Genomic DNA, 16,238 nt, shown 5'->3' on the forward strand with positions numbered 1-16,238 from the left:
TATCAACTAAGCCCAGCTTGACAAGATGAGAGTTAGTGATAGAAGGACTAACAGACTTCATAAGCATATAGACAAGCTGATCAAAAGAAGATACAAAGATTGTCTGAAGAATACCAGATCGAACTTTCTCCTTGAGATAGTGAACATCAACCTCTATGGTAGACTTGGTCATTTCGTGAAGAACTGAGTCAGAGGCAAGCATGATGGTAGACTTGTTATCACAAAATAAAGTGGAAGAACTATAAATAGGAAATCCCAACTTCATTAGTAAATATCTTAGCCAAATAAGCTCACAAGTGCCAAGGGCCATAACCTGATACTCAGTGTCAGCAGAAGAACAAGAAACTACATTTTATTTCTTAATTTTCCATGAGATCAGGTTGCCACCATGGAAAGTATAGAAATCAGAGCTAGATCTCCTATCTGTAAGAGAACCAACATAATTAGCATCAGTGAAACATGACAAATGTGGCTGTGTAGTAGACGAGTAAAAAAGTCTAAGATTGGGATGATACTTCAAATAGTGAATAATACGATAAATGACATCAAGATGAGAGGTACGCGGAACATGCATGAAATGACTGACTACATTAACCGTAAATGTCAAATCCGGTCTAATGTTAGATAAATCAGATGACCTACGATTCTCTAATAAGAAGAAGAATCAAATAAAAGATCACCAGTGGCATGAAGACGATGATTTTGATCCACAAGGGAAGAGGCAGGACGACAACCAAGTATCCCAGTGTCTTGAAGAAGATCTAATGTGTATTTGCGCTGAGATAACGAAATACTACGGCGAAAATTGACTACTTCTATCCTAAGAAGTACTTGAGGAGACTCTAGTCTTTAGTCTTAAAAGCATGACCCAATAATATCTTAACTTTGCAATCCACTGTACATCATCTCCAATCATCATAATATCATCTACATAAACCAAAACAATGGTGCAACGACCATCCACTCCTCGACGGACAGAAGATTTTGTGGAAGTAAAAGGAAGAACCATCAGAAAAAATAGGCAGTGGATGGGTAAGGTTCAGAACAGAATGTGAGTTAGCAGCCCCAGGACAGCATTACCCTGGAAGTCATGGGGGACTCTGAATCCCTTACGGGGTATGCCAAGGGAAAATTCCCAATTTTCGGAAAGGAAGAGGGGGCCTTTATGCCACCCTTTGTCAAAACTTGGGAGAGAAGGGGTTAGAGCCATTGCCACACTCTTTGAGGACAACGAGAAAAATCTCAACCAGTTGGGAATCACTTCAGGTTGTACCAGGAAAGGAAGTCGTTGGGGGTAGTGCCCATCTTCTCCACTGCCTCCACCAGACGATAGAAGTTCCCTAACATCTGTCCCGAGGACCGGTTTATTTTACTCAACACCTCTCTTGGGAAGGCAGAGAGAGGAAAACTAAGGCCAGCCTTGACTTGGCCGGCATAGACAAAGATCTCCCCCGAACTACAGTCGTTAGGAGTATCAGAGGAAAATGAAGGTGCACCGAAGTAGGAATGTACAAGCTTCGTCGGAATTGGGATGCAGTGACAGCCATGAGAGGACTAAGTACAGAAAAGGGAGAAAAGCAGAAAGAGGAAGAAAGAGATTACCTCGAAGCAAGGAAGTAACTGTTGCAGTAAAGGAGAGTGAGAGAAAGAAAGAAGCCTTCACAAAAAAGCACAGAGATAGATTCGCAAAATTTTAGCACAATAATAGGCAGGAAAAACACCAAGTCCCCTATTTATAAGTAGAGGCGCAGGAGCACATACACTTGAGAAGACAATTTTGGTCCAGTCGAAACTTCGTAGACTGGGGGTAGTGCGAGAAGGCAGAGGGGCACGTGGACGGCTACGGATGAAGAGGAATCCATCTGAGCCATCGGCAAAGATTCGAAGCGACGTTGCATTTAATGTGTTGATTTGGAAATAAGAGGTGCAATTATGAAGAGCCTGAGTAGCCAGTAGGAAAGAAACATTGTGTTTCGAGGAGACGAAGAAACTTGCGCCTCCTCGAGAGGGAGTAGTTGTAAAGGGAAATAATTGCATACTAATCTTAGCCGTACACGTGTCCAAGCCGGCCAGGGGGTACTTAACATAGATCAGTCAATAAGGTGCTGCTCAGCAAGCAGGGCAGGTCAGAGCAGAGATCTCCCTAGTCAGGCTAGTGGGGCAACACAGCATTAAGCAAGGCCTGCCCTGCCAGTCAGGGTAGGCAAGGCCTCGAGAAAATTGCAATACTGTTGCGTGTACGTTAGTTCCGAAAATCCTGAATGCAATCATTATAAATAAGCACGATCATTCCAGGATATCCTGATTAGGCAAACAACCCCTCAGAAGTAGCAGAGATCCCATGATTATAGCTTATATCGCAACCTATAGAGGGGGAAACCCGAGAAAAAGGGATGGGGGGTTAAATAACACAGGAAACACTATTGTGAGGGCCTTGAAGGATTGAGGACTAACCAGTACTGATTACTGTTCCTCTGTCTCTCTAACTTAAGCGTCAAAGTGTCTGTGGCAGGTACCAGATCGTCGAGAGGAGGGAGGCGCTCGGAGTGACTTCAGATCGAGATTAGTGCGGGCTGGGGTCCATCAGAGCTGTACACCGGATTCCGACTGCACAAATGGTGAACAAAATCCTTGGATAAGCAAGCAAAACCTATGGTTTCCCAGTGCGTTCACTCTAGGGAGTTGAAGGGGATGCCATAAAATCCATATAAAGTAGAAGTTAACAAAATTCTTTTTTCCTACCATACAATTTCAATACCAATAAGTAAATATTTCTAGATGACTTGCACCCAAATGTGTAAGTTTGTGGTTCTATTAAGATGGGTTTAATTTTTTTAAGACATTAGAGAGCCTAATCAATTAAAACAAAATTCTTTGCTTTTCACCAAGGCTCTCTTTTCTCCACCCTTCATCTAATGTTATCCAATTTTTTTTATGTTTCCTCTCTATTCATGCAAACTTGTAAACATCTTTCGCATAATCTTGTGTCTTAAACCTATTTTTTAGATCGTCATATGCCTCAAGTTTAGCCTCATAACTTTCTTTTTGTAGTTTTGTATCACTCTTAGCATTTCTTCATGTATATTCTCTAACCTTGTTATTCCGCCATGTTGTTTCCTTGTTTTAGTGACTTTTTCTATTGCGCAAGGAACTGAATTTTACTAAAACTGTTATACCAATTTAAAATTTTATTTTATTTTATTTTATTTTACACAAGTTAAGTATGTGTGGAACTCTTAAATACTGCAGTTGTATTCTTCTTCTGCAAGCTTAAGAATGAATGCTGCCAGCACAGATAGGTCCTCCGAAGATGAAGTCAATATGGCCCCTCATGTTCTCGCTTTGTCTGCGACTCCTATCCCAAGGACACTTGCCTTGGCTTTATATGGTGACATGTCTCTCACCCAAGTATGTAGATCTCTCTCTCTCTTCTACTGTTTTTAAAATCCTACATTTATCCCATTTGGCTTTATATAGGCATTACATAGATTAATTGTGCAATTTGTGGTAAAATGTTTCCTTTTCTTTCTTGGAATTTACGTTCGAGTCATTAACATTCCCTGTATTTGCTTGCAATATATTTCTCCCTTGCTTCTCCTACAGACATGGTCTTGTGGACTTTGGTTGTGACCTATTTGCATGTGTCAAGTTCCTACTTCATTGCCTAATGTACCACTGCCACACAATTATAATGCCATTATTGGTGCCAAATACAGCATGAATGCTTCTCTATTATATTTTTCTCATTTCCTTTTTTATTGTTTGTAAATTTTTAACTCATAATAATTTTGTAGTATTAGAAAATTTCATTATTTTCTTAAAAAATATTAAATTTGGAATGATCTTAATACTAAATAATGATATTTAGGTTTAAAAAGCTATAGATTAATGCATGGTATCAACATGTTAGATGGGGAACCCACAGTCATTCCCTTGGAAAATGAAGATTCGTTCTCCAATTTCCAATATAGCAGTGCAAGTGTTTTTCATAACTTAATCTATATTTTAGCACATTAGTAGATTTAACACCACATATGGTTGATTTCTGGGGCCACATATTCCAGGCTTTCTCTTTAATTTGTCAAGGTGGGGAAATGACTGAATTTATTTGTTTTCAAATTGTAAATTCTACTTAAAAGAAAGAAATGCTTCCATACACCATAGATGACAGAACTATCTACTAAATAAAGACAAGTAGATTTTTAAGAGGGTGAACTCAATGGAAGGAATCATTACCTTTAGGTCCGTTAGGTCAAAGATCACCACCACTCTACAACTAAACAGTATTAGCTATTAGGTTAAAGGTCTAGGGTTCAAATGACAGCATCATCACTCTGCAACATAATATTGTGTAGGGGATGGAAAAAAACAGGAGAGCTGCTATTGGCACCCCAACTTGTACGTATTACACCCCAATTAAAAATAAAGAAAATAAGAGAATGGTTGAGAATGAGTAAAAGCTGTGGTGCCAATAGAAGATCTCTCATTTTTTTTTTTTTTTTCTAGATTTCTTATTTCTTTATTTATTTATTTTTTTGGGTTTAGGATTTTATATGGAGCCTAATCATGGTTTGTTTGAGCAAGTGTTATAATGTTTTGTATTATTGAGATTATAATTTAAGCCAAACCTTTGTAATGTTTGAAGAGTGTGTCTTAATCTTTAATTGGAGTGTGAGAAATAATTCGAGAAATTGGGGTGTAATAAGTAAAAGTTATGGTTCCGATAGCAGCTCTAAAAAGAGGCCCTCTTCTAGAAAACATTTCTGAAAAAAATTAAATTAAATAAATTAGAAGGTGATACACATGTTGAGCCACATTTTAACTTCGACATAGTAGGAAAATGGCCAACTGGAAGCTCCATTAAATACTATAATTTATAGTCTACCATGAAACCCTCAATTGCTAGTAGTTACATATATATTGTTTCTTTTCAAAGAAGACCTGTTTATCATTGTTCTTTGGTGTGCTAAATGATAGATAACTGAGTTACCTGCTGGGAGAATACCAATAGAGACATTCATTTTTGAAGGGAATGACGTCGGATATAAAAATGTGGATCAGGTGATGTTTTCTTTTCTTTTTATAAAGTTTACTAAACTTCTAGATTTTTGATTAATCTTTAAAACAGAGCCAGTCTGGCTTCAACTAGTATTCTATGCTGTTATTTGCCTTCATAAATGTGATCAGAAAATGTGCTCAGAAAAAAATAAAAATAAAAAATCTCAATTGTACGGATTAACCTTTAGTTGTTTTCTCATTCTCCTTTTAATAGGTACAAATATTTATTGAAAGAACAAACAAAATGATATGATAAACCTAAGAGATTGATTTTACCAGCTTAGGATACACTATAGGCACACCCATGGTTTAAAATTTCATTTCATTTCGGAATGTTTCAGCTTTTTGATGTTCCGAGATGAAAAAAATTGGAAATAGAAATAATCAACAATTTCGATGATTTATCTGTGTTTTCAGTGGTTTTTCCAGATATCTAGAGAGAGAGAGACCTGGGTGGTTAGGGCGCCGAAAGCTTGAGGGATGTCGTCGTATTCTTCTTCTTCTTCATCTCATTTGTGCGTGGGTTGCAGGGAAATTGGGGATTTTCTGTTCTGCCCAATACATACCCTTGACCTTGGTCTTTTATAGAAGACTAGGTCTCTTAGGAAAGACCCTCACGTTTTGCTAAATATTTGAGATGCCCCCTGTGTTTTCAAATTGATGACTTGCCCCTTGACCATGGTCTCATGTGAAATACAAGTGTAAATACTAATCGAATGTTTCGGTTTTTGAAAGCACCGAAACACCGTATTGAAACGGGATTTAAACCTTGGGCACACCAAGAAGAATCAACCACCCCCATACTCATATTCCATGTGAATACAAACTCTTCAAAGAAAAGCCCTCCAAATTATAGGAATTGAGGCACACTGAGAAATAAGGGAAATAATTTTTAGGTAGATTTTTTAGACCTATCATCTATTCCTTCAAAACCCTTCGATTCTTTCCTTCCATTGGCCACAATAGACAATGTAGACACCCTATTTTTTACTTGGGTTACTTGTCAATGAGTCATCCTTGAGGTTGGTGTTATTGGTGATGAGCATAGTCACCAAGTCAGGATATTGGTTTAAATAGCAAGGGGAAGCTTTGAAAAATATGGAAAAACGAGAAAGAAACAATTGTTTTTTTTTTTTTTTGATAGATACAGGATTAGTGGTTAGCAAGGTTAAGTTGAGTTCAAGTGGGTTTGAACCTAAGATGTGTGAACGACACTCCACATGTCTTATGAATTTGGCTAAGTAGGAAATTCGGGAAAAATAATGATAAATATAAAATATTTTTATTAAAAATTATGATACATTAGACATATGTTTTCAATGTATTTTTTAGCAGAAAAAAAACACTATTGAATATCTATGCAGGATAAAAATTTTCCACACATAATTATTCATGTTGCTATGCTAAAAAAAAGTATAGCTTTCAACATATCTTTTGAGCAAAATAACACACTATTGGAAAAATTAATAAACCATTATATTAAGACATTACCATCAAATCCCACATTGAACAACATTTATAAACCATATGACAACCAATCATAAGGCCATAGAAATTAACCATAGGCCTACAAAAATATGTTTTATTTATTTATTATTATTATTTTTATTTTTATTAGTTTTCTTTAAATATATTTAAAACGTAATAAATGAGTTTAAAACATAAAGACACATTTTTCTGGGGGAAAAAGTTGAACTTTTTGTTGTTGTAATCTTAAGAGGTACAAAAGGTATTTTAAATGAGACTTTTTAAAAACTAAGAAACTTTTTTTGTGACTGATTATGAGTTATGTTCCATTTGTCTTTCTTATGTTGTAAGGGCCTTCTTTGGAAGTTTTACAGCATCGAAAAATATTATTCATTTTTAGAGCCCGTGTGTTTTCAAATGTACATATATTTCATCAAAATCATGAACTTTCAGCAAAATCCTTAATTTTGGCCAAAATGCCCTTGAAGGTTTAATACTTCTTATTGGGAAAATCTATTTATGATTGAAAATAGTGAATCTCAATATTTGAAATACAATTTCTAGCTCGAAAAATTTACCAAATTCAATCAGTAAAAATCCCAACCAGTTCACGCCCTAAAATGCTTTTTTGAATAACTCTGGTGTACTCTAATCAGTAGCCTGTAAACCATCTGTTGCCACCGATTGACAGCACTGTTCAGATGGACCCGATCTGTTCCAACTTCTCATTTGACTTCTATATGTACTTTGATTGTGATGCCAAAATAGGAAAATTCCAGGAAAATAACTGGACCACTCTTGAACTTTCCTTCTGAAGCCCTTACTCTCTTTTCCCTTGACCTTTTGGACCAAGGACTTCTGAATTTTTCGAAGATGCAATTCGTGGGATGTCTACTTTCATGCTGCATTCTATGTATAATATGTGGTTTCAGTGTTGGTTAATGTTCTCCATTTTTGGTCAATCTGATCAAAAGTTCACCACCTTGGATTCCATGACTGAAATGTTTCCCGTACATATCTTGAAATCAGTCTAATTGGTTGAGGGTGGCATCCAATCTTCAATCTTGATTTCTAACTCATGCTTTTATGTTGCACTAGTCTAATATACCTTTTGAACATTCTTAAAAACATTTGGCTTGTCATCTAAAGCCCTTCGTTTCATAACCTATATACATCTTATTTGTATTCACAATATATATATGAAGAAAGGAATCTTTTTTGTTGATTCCTTTTCTATGTTTCATATTATGTTTATGTTCGTGATAGGCTAATTTTATTAATGTAAACTCATGGGTAGTAGTAGAGGGCAACATCAGTTGGGTGGAAAAGGGTTCCTAGACTGTAAAACTAAGTGAGACTTTTCATCCGTAAAACTGACGACCTTTAAAACATATCCACATACCAATTTTCCCTAACACCTGTACCCACTCTGGGGTGCTCCTATCACAACGAAGTGTACGAACCATTGTTTTCATATCTAGAAAAGGAAAGGAATCTCCATGGCACTTGGCTTCTTGCAAAAGAAAATAAGGTAAACCAACTGTCTAAAACATCCATAGTTGATCAAGTCATGATCTAGATAATCCCAAATTTAGAAATGAAAGCACCTAAAATTATCCTAGCCAAATGAAAATGGAGAAAGTGGTCTATATTTCCCCACTTGCCTTATAAGATCCAAAATAATCTTTTTATGGTGTCTCAGGAGGTCCCCAATTATCCTTTCGCCGCAAATAGTAGTCAAAATAATGAAGCTGCCTTGAAAGGGACTTCAGAGCTCCAAACACAGACGATGTGAGCTCATATTTGAATTAGAATTGAATGTTGTGTGAAATGATCAACTAAAAAATGTATCGTCTCAACTATGATAGCACCACCTTCTATCTATCCTCAATGGAGTCGGAAAATACAGCATTATTACCACAACGAAAAAAGTTGAAGCAATATCAATTCCTAATCGTAAATAATTGTTGAGACCCAATACATTGGGACAAGGAATATTGAACATGAAATTCATTCAAAATGGCCATTCTGTAGCACCGGTCCTCTCAAAGAGTGTAAGTTGTTCATCTACCCACCTTGAAGCATAAGCCTTACAAAATTACAATAATCTTTAAAAATACCTTTCAAAACATTGGAACCATAATTAATACGAACCTAATGCATGATATTTATGATTCACATTTTTAATATGTGATTAAAGGTTCGATAAGCTAACTCTAGATTTTGTTGGTTTGGGATATAGATTTGATGATGATGGTTAAGAAGAATAATTTTGTTGGATTAGAGATATTTAAAGAGACATGAACTTCTTTATATGAATGAACAACAAAGTACACAAGTAACTTGTAGGCGATGTTGGACTCAATCCACAGCATACTAAAAATTCCAAGACCACCCTACTCAACTTAATATAATGATTAAACAAGATTTAATTCCCTCTTCACCTGACCGATGGAGTCATCATCTCCTGTAATGATGGTGTCATCTACATACACAAGTATGAGGGGATGACCCTCTTATCGTGAATGAACAAAAAATATGATCAACATGGTAACATCTGAAAAATCAGTACTGAGTGCATATTTTTGGATCACTCGAACAAAGAACGAAGGGATTACTTGAGGCCATAGATAGTTTTCTTCAGAGGAAGATCCATTCAAACCTCCACTGCAAGGTGATCATGATACATTATTCAAATCAAGCTGAGGGAGAGGCCATCCCTGATTGGTTGCAATGGAGATGAGAACTCTGGTTGAGTTAAGTTTGTCAAGTGGAGCAAAAGTCTGTATAATCAACCCAGTAAGTTTGTGTGTAGCCTTTTGCCACAAAGCACGCTTATAGGGGTCAATAGACCCACATGTATGATGTTTAACAATGCAAGATCATATATACCATTTTTCTCAAGGGCATCAAATTCTTGACCCATAAATGCTCTACATTTCGGTTGTTGCAATGCCTAGAGTACCCAACAAACACACATTTTATGGAGATCATCTTGCTTAGTTTAGTGGGAACTCGTGTTTTGTAAAAAGCATGTGCAAGCAAACACTTTAGGACGAATCGAAAACGGAGATGTATCTAGCATAACAGGTAGTAAGGGTGACTTTCCATCCAAAACTTGAAATTTCATTCGATTGATGAGTGAACAACTTGTAAGAAGAGCCACAAACCAATATAAATGAGGGACACTCATGCCTCATAAGAGCGATGAACCACTTCCAAAAGATGGCAATTATGGGGTTCGGCTTTCCCAATCTACCTTAGAGTACAGATGTGAGAAATGGATGATCAATGCCATGCTATTAGAGATAACTGACAAAATTATGCGAAACATACTCCCCTACCAACCACCTTCTCCCTGCCCCCTCCCCAAAAAAAGAAAAAATATCGGCACAAATGACAAGAATGTTCCATTTGCACAGCCTTGATCCTAGCTTGATTTTTTTTCCCAATTGTTTCTTTAATTTATCAAATGTTCCCCTTGACAAATCAAGTTAGCTTTGCCATTTGGCATGCATGATTAGGAGATGGAAGCTGTCCCTTTTTTAAGAGATGGGAGGCCTTCATTCTCACACCAGGTACTAAAGATTCTCTTCGTTTTCACGTTCTATAAAATGTAATTAGTAGGGAAGAATGTCTTTGTAAGACTAATGAAAAATACATGTGGTTAGATGTGAGATGTGCAGCATGAATACCATCAGATAAGTACATGGATGAGGATAAGGTACATCCGCCATATGCAAGATGCACAGAAGTACAAGTAGCGGTTGATGATGTAGGGGAGAAAAAAAGATGGTTACCTATCATGTGATCTAAAGCTCGTCAATTGATGATCCATGAGGTAGATGAAAAAAAGGAGGCGGCATGCAATCGACAGCTCGGGGACACAATAACTGAGAAGGCAGCATGAATACATGCTGGAGGGCCGCTAGGAGGATAGCCGTGAAGCTTGTAATATGTGTCACGTGTGTAACAAGTCCTATTAAAGTTAGTGCACAACAAGCGGCCAGGTGCTCCAAACCTGTGACCATCTCCACGACCATGACTTAGTGCCTAGTAGGCCTAAGAGAGTTCGTAAAAACATTACATAATCATGAAAAACGGCCTGTTGTAAAGACTATGAGCCCATTTGGATATACTCTAAAGAGCAACTTTCTTTACTTTTGAAAGTTAAAAAGCAAAATATAAGTTCGGATTTATTTAAAAAAACTACTTTTAAAAAGTAAAAAATCCTAACTTTTTAAAAAAGCAAAATCAAAGTACTTTCTAATTTTTAAAAGTTATTTTCGCCCTAGATATTTTCTACTTTCTATCCAAATGGGGCCATATGACAATAAAAGTCTCTTCTACATTGTGAATAATGGAATAATAGCAACAAAAATGAAAAAAGAAGGCAGAGAAAAGGTAGCTGAAATCTGAGTATGGAGTTATGAAAACTTATCACAGTCTTATAAGGAGGTCAAAGATATTCTAATGTTCATTGCATATACATTGACTTAGGATCAAAACTCTTATAATGACCCATAGAAGCTCAATTCTTCCCATCGACTCTTCAGGCTGTCAATACTGAGCAAAAGTCTAAGTTTGTTGGAGGTAGAGAGTTATCTTCCTATGAAGTTGGTTGATGCGTATCTTTGTCACCATACATTTCTCTTAGGGATGTCCGTAGCGTAGATAACTAAAAGTTAGATCTCATTCCACTGAGTTTAGGACCCATCACCATAGCAATGGGTTTCTTAGAGTTGGGAGACTCAATATCAGGTTTTTCGATCTTCCCTGTGAAGTAGTCAAGATTCTTTTGGCCACTAACATATATCTGGGTAGATAGGAACCAAGCAAGACATACTGGTGGTTTGGAGACATTGAAGACCCCTTGAGAAGTTTTGGATTGCATTAGGCTTTCAAAGAAAGAGAAAACACAACCTCAAAAACAAGAATCAAGCACTTGGAGTGTATGAGTAGAGTACCAAACAGAAGCAAACAAAGATTTGTATCTGCAACAAAACTAATCAAATATGGTTGCGTGTAGCAACAAAAGATAAAAAAGAGCACCGAAGTGGTTATCTGTGATAGCAGAGCAACTCAATGAAGCATAAATCAAACAGTAGTGAACAGTAATACTTGAAAAAAAAATAGATTGATTAAATAGAGAAAAGTGTTTAAGCTGCGGTGCCACCGGCCAGAGTAATGACAGGAGCTTATACCTTGATCAAATGATCAAATGCTCTGATACATTGATAAGAAAAATAGTTGTCAACTTGTATGTACTATAGGAGACCTGAGTTCCTATATATAGAGGCGCAACTAAGTAGATAATAAGCCGACGACATATTAAAATACCAAAAACTACCCTAGATAAAATAATTTAATGACTAAACATGATTCTAACTATTATATTCAGCAATGTGGATGATAAAAGTTTCGATGCTTTCAGTAACAAAAGATGTGGCTTTGGAAAAAATAGAATAGATGAAAAAGATTCATTCAGCTGACCCCAAACCACTGGGGGAGAAGTTTAGTTTACCCTAAAGAAATGGAGCTTTACATGATTTACAAGTTTAGTTAAATTATGATTCAGTTTAATGGTAGTAGTAGTCAACAGAGGAAGAAATCCTTTCTTCATGGATGTGTATAATTTTTTTGATCATTAATAGTCCAGATTTTCTATGTAGCAGATGATGCGGGATGAATTACTAGTAGGAGGAAAAGTGTATATTGTGTATCCGGTCATTGAAGCATCTGAACAGCTACCTCATCTTCGTGCTGCCTCCGCAGATCTTGAATACATATCTCGAGATTTTGAGGGTTATCAGTGTGGGCTTTTACATGGAAGAATGAAGAGTGATGAGAAAGAAGAAGCTTTGCGGCGGTTTAGATCTGGAGAAACACACATACTACTTTCAACTCAAGTGATTGAGATTGGAGTCGACGTTCCCGATGCATCCATGATGGTTGTCATGAATGCTGAGAGATTTGGAATTGCTCAACTTCACCAACTGAGAGGCCGAGTTGGACGTGGAGTGAGGAAGTCCAAATGTATTTTTATAGTATCTACTTCTAGTGGTCTAAATCGATTGAAGGTGTTGGAGAAGTCATCTGATGGTTTTTACCTAGCAAATGTAGACCTCCTACTTCGTGGGCCTGGTGACTTGCTTGGTAAGAAACAGTCTGGACACATTCCCGAGTTTCCTATAGCAAGATTGGAGATTGATGGAAATATTTTAGAAGAAGCACATCTTGCTGCATTGGTAAGTGTTTTTACTATGATATCGCTTTGAATTTTGACAAATCAATTTGTTTCCTTATCTTTACTATTGTAATGAGAGAAAGTGTGGTAGAAGTGGTTTGGCACCAAAATTTGGATTTCGAAAATGTCCCCACCTTAACATTTCAACTTAATATATAATCAGGGTCGTTTTGGTCAAAACATAAGAAAATTGCAAACGCCCCAAAATTGAGTGGTCATAACTGCCCTCACTTTTATTTTCAGACTTAATATATTTAGGGTCATTTTTGTCAAAAACCAAGAAAATTGCAATCCCACCGTCCCACGTCTCTAAAATCATGTTGATTAGTTTTCAAAATGATAAAAATATCATTTTTACTATGTAATCTTCAAAATCACTCTTCAATCAATATTTTAAATCACAAATAAGCCCTTCAGGTACATGCATGAGCGTCTGCACATGCCACATTCTAGTAATAAGAATCAATTTCGAAGTGTCCCCAGTTTTCTCTTGCAAGCTTTAATTTGGATTTATTTACTGACTTCAAATTTAACATTAGCGTAAACTGTAGTAGATGTGAATTTATTAAAATCTGGAATTAAAGGCCATTTGTCCTTCAAAGTTAATTTCTTTTTGCAGCACTTGTCCATATTAATTTTTTAAGAACATCCACAGATATGTTTGATGAAGCCCAAGTTGGGTGGGTGCTGTATAATATGTTCTCCTATTTTGTGAATTTATTATTTTGCTTCTACGTTATCTTATTTTAACATATTAAATTATATGTTCATATAAGCATGCAATGGAATCATCCATATTGTACCTACGTAGATATATTAGTATTTTAGAAGATTATTATGCTGATTATGATTTGTTAGGTATCAATATTATCGCTATTTTAACGTATTCCAAGCATATTTTATATTCATATAAGCCTGCAACACAATCATCCATATTTTACTTAGTTGGATATATTATTAAAAATAAAAAAAAAATTTAATAACACATGAATGTAGTCTTTTATAGCTTCTTCATTTATGCAAAGTACTTTGCCTATTAAGGTGAATATAGTTAAATTAACATTATTAATTTTATTTTCATAGATAATATTGTTGTTCTTCATTTACCAGGTTCTTAAATACTTGCATGTATATATAAGAAGAACGTTGTCGATCTTCAATGTACATCTCATATGGTCTATTTTATATTATTTCCTACAATTTTGATGAAGGTTTTTTTCTCATTATTCCCATCAATTCGGCAATACTCTATCACTGATGAAATATTTCATAATCTTTTCATTTCCAAAACCAACCGAATTGACACTGAAATCAAAATTTAATACATTTATTGTAACTACGATCATGTTATTGCCAATGTGCAGGAGATTCTGAGTACTTCTCATAATTTGGAGCGTTTCCCGAATCTCAAAGCTGAACTTAGTATGCGTCAGCCCCTCTGCCTTCTAGGTGATTGATCTGTGGTCGTAAAAAGGGTAAGTAGAATCCTGGAATCCATTATAAATATGGTTTGTTTGGTTGAATAATAATGGTGTTGGCGGCATTTTTGTTCAATTTTCCCAATCCTGTTAGATACTAATTACTCTTGACAGCTTTTACAACTGCCACATCCCGTGTAAAAATGTTGTTTATGGACTCATAATCCATATATACCTGTAATGTAAAACCATCAACTTCCTGTCAAATGTAGAAGTGTTTCTGCATGATATTTGTGCATGGTTCCACACACACACTCTTGGGTTACATACCGCTCCCGGTTTTAGTGTGAATAATTGAGATACCTGATGGTTTCAAACTGACAACATGCCTCCATGACCTTGGTCATCTTTTATAGATAAGTGAAAAATGATATAAATGCCTTCATTTTCAACCTGCAGTTGAAACCCTATTGACACGGGCAGAGCCAGGATTTTGTTCATGTGGGGGCAATCAACAGCAGAAATTTTTTTGTGGGGACAACTAAAGAGTGAAAAAAATTGTGGGGGCAATTAAGATTGGAAAAAAAAAAAAAAAATTTATGGGGGGAATAGTGGCAGATTTTTTATCCGTCGCTAAAATCTGTCGCAATAGCTCATTAATTCATAGACTTTGAAAATTCTTCCGCAGGGGGGCAACTACCCCCACAGCCCCCACTCTAAATCTGCCCCTGCCTATTGGGGTAGAAGAACGAAAGCATTTGGGTGAACCAAACAATTTTTTACTTGATTTAGTGAGCTAAACCATTTTATTATATTTTTTTTATTGTTTATATTTAGAATTTGGACTATTATACTAATTTAATTGTATTTAAATTAGAATTTTTTAACATTATAATTTTACTTAAAACTTGTATACTTGAATTATATATTTGCACAAGGGAACCATGCTAGCGAACCGATATAGGGAATGAAGGCAGAAACAAATTCTCTCTACCTTACCTACAAACTGGGTTCATTTTAGAGTGGAGAACCATGAACCCGAATTCAAACTGAGCAAATTGATGAATAAGGTAGCATAGCATCTAACACCTAAGCATGCCTGGATTTCCTGTAAACAAAACCTAATCTAATTGAAATCTCAAAATAAATCCTTTGTAAAATCAAAATTTGCATCTAAAAGTTATAAGGGAAGGTTTCCTACATGATTCATGGCTTCTATGATGAAATGGCTTCAAGAATGGTTACCAATGATGTTGTCGTTCCAAATCCGAAATTTGCTTCAATCTCACTATGATCTCTTCAACTCGATATGGAGATGTTGACGGGATGAAGCTTTTCTCTTTCTTTTTCATGGATTCTTGATTTTGTTTTGAAGTGATGGAATTGTTATTTGAAGGTCTAGGGTTTGGGGTTTGGAAAAGGGTCATGAAAATAAGAAAATCTGAAAATTTCTCTCATATGTAGGTATTTATATAATATCAAGGACGTAAAGGTTTTTTACATATTGATTTTCTTTTCACGCTCAAGAGCTTAAATGACGTAAATTCACTCTTTTTTGAGTAATTTTTTGTGATGGATCTAATGACGTGCTTGGATTTTTTCAGAATCAATTCTTTATAAAAATCCCATGTCACATGGATACCTCCCCTCTTCCCTCAGTTTGACAATTGGCCAGTACCACATATCCTTCCCATCTTCACAGAGATCTTCTTCATGATTTTAAGAACTTTTTATTATCGGTTTCAGAATTTTCTTGCAGGGTTGTGTGTTCATATCGCTTCTCATTGGGATAACTACTCCCGAGTGTTTTATCAAGTGTGGAAATATCCACAGAGAGGCCCCACAACCAATTGACCTACAAGTACCACCCATGAATTCATTCCACAATTTACTATATAATATGTCCTTGTTTCTTTGTCTGTACTTCATTTTTTGTGTGCTTATATTATAAATTATATTTTTTTGATGTTTTAACTGAATTGGCATGGTCCAACTGTTTCTAAAACTCTTCTATCAAAATCTTTCTATATAATCGGTCTTAAATTCAA

General features: G+C 35.9%; 1 protein-coding gene across 6 annotated transcripts in view; it reads left to right on the top strand.

Moving 5' to 3' along the window:
• Positions 1–15,186, top strand: part of LOC147394230 (DEAD/DEAH box RNA helicase family protein) — an 82,258-nt gene extending 67,072 nt beyond the window's left edge. For 5 of the 6 annotated variants that reach the window (XM_086454429.1, XM_086454432.1, XM_086454430.1 and 2 more), the window contains 4 exons: positions 3,250–3,408; positions 4,978–5,061; positions 12,201–12,773; positions 14,137–14,457. In XM_086454429.1, the coding sequence (XP_086310555.1) occupies positions 3,250–3,408; positions 4,978–5,061; positions 12,201–12,773; positions 14,137–14,229 (909 nt within the window). In that variant the 3' untranslated portion in view covers positions 14,230–14,457. Of the gene's footprint in view, positions 1–3,249; positions 3,409–4,977; positions 5,062–12,200; positions 12,774–14,136; positions 14,458–15,125 lie in introns of those variants that run through there. The other variant, XM_086454431.1, reaches the window with a different exon arrangement.
• The last annotated feature ends 1,052 nt before the right edge of the window (positions 15,187–16,238 follow it).

Source organism: Akebia trifoliata, chromosome 9 (assembly GCF_017979445.1).
Source record: "Akebia trifoliata isolate Shusen 1 chromosome 9, ASM1797944v1, whole genome shotgun sequence".
Taxonomy (NCBI): Eukaryota; Viridiplantae; Streptophyta; class Magnoliopsida; order Ranunculales; family Lardizabalaceae; genus Akebia; species Akebia trifoliata.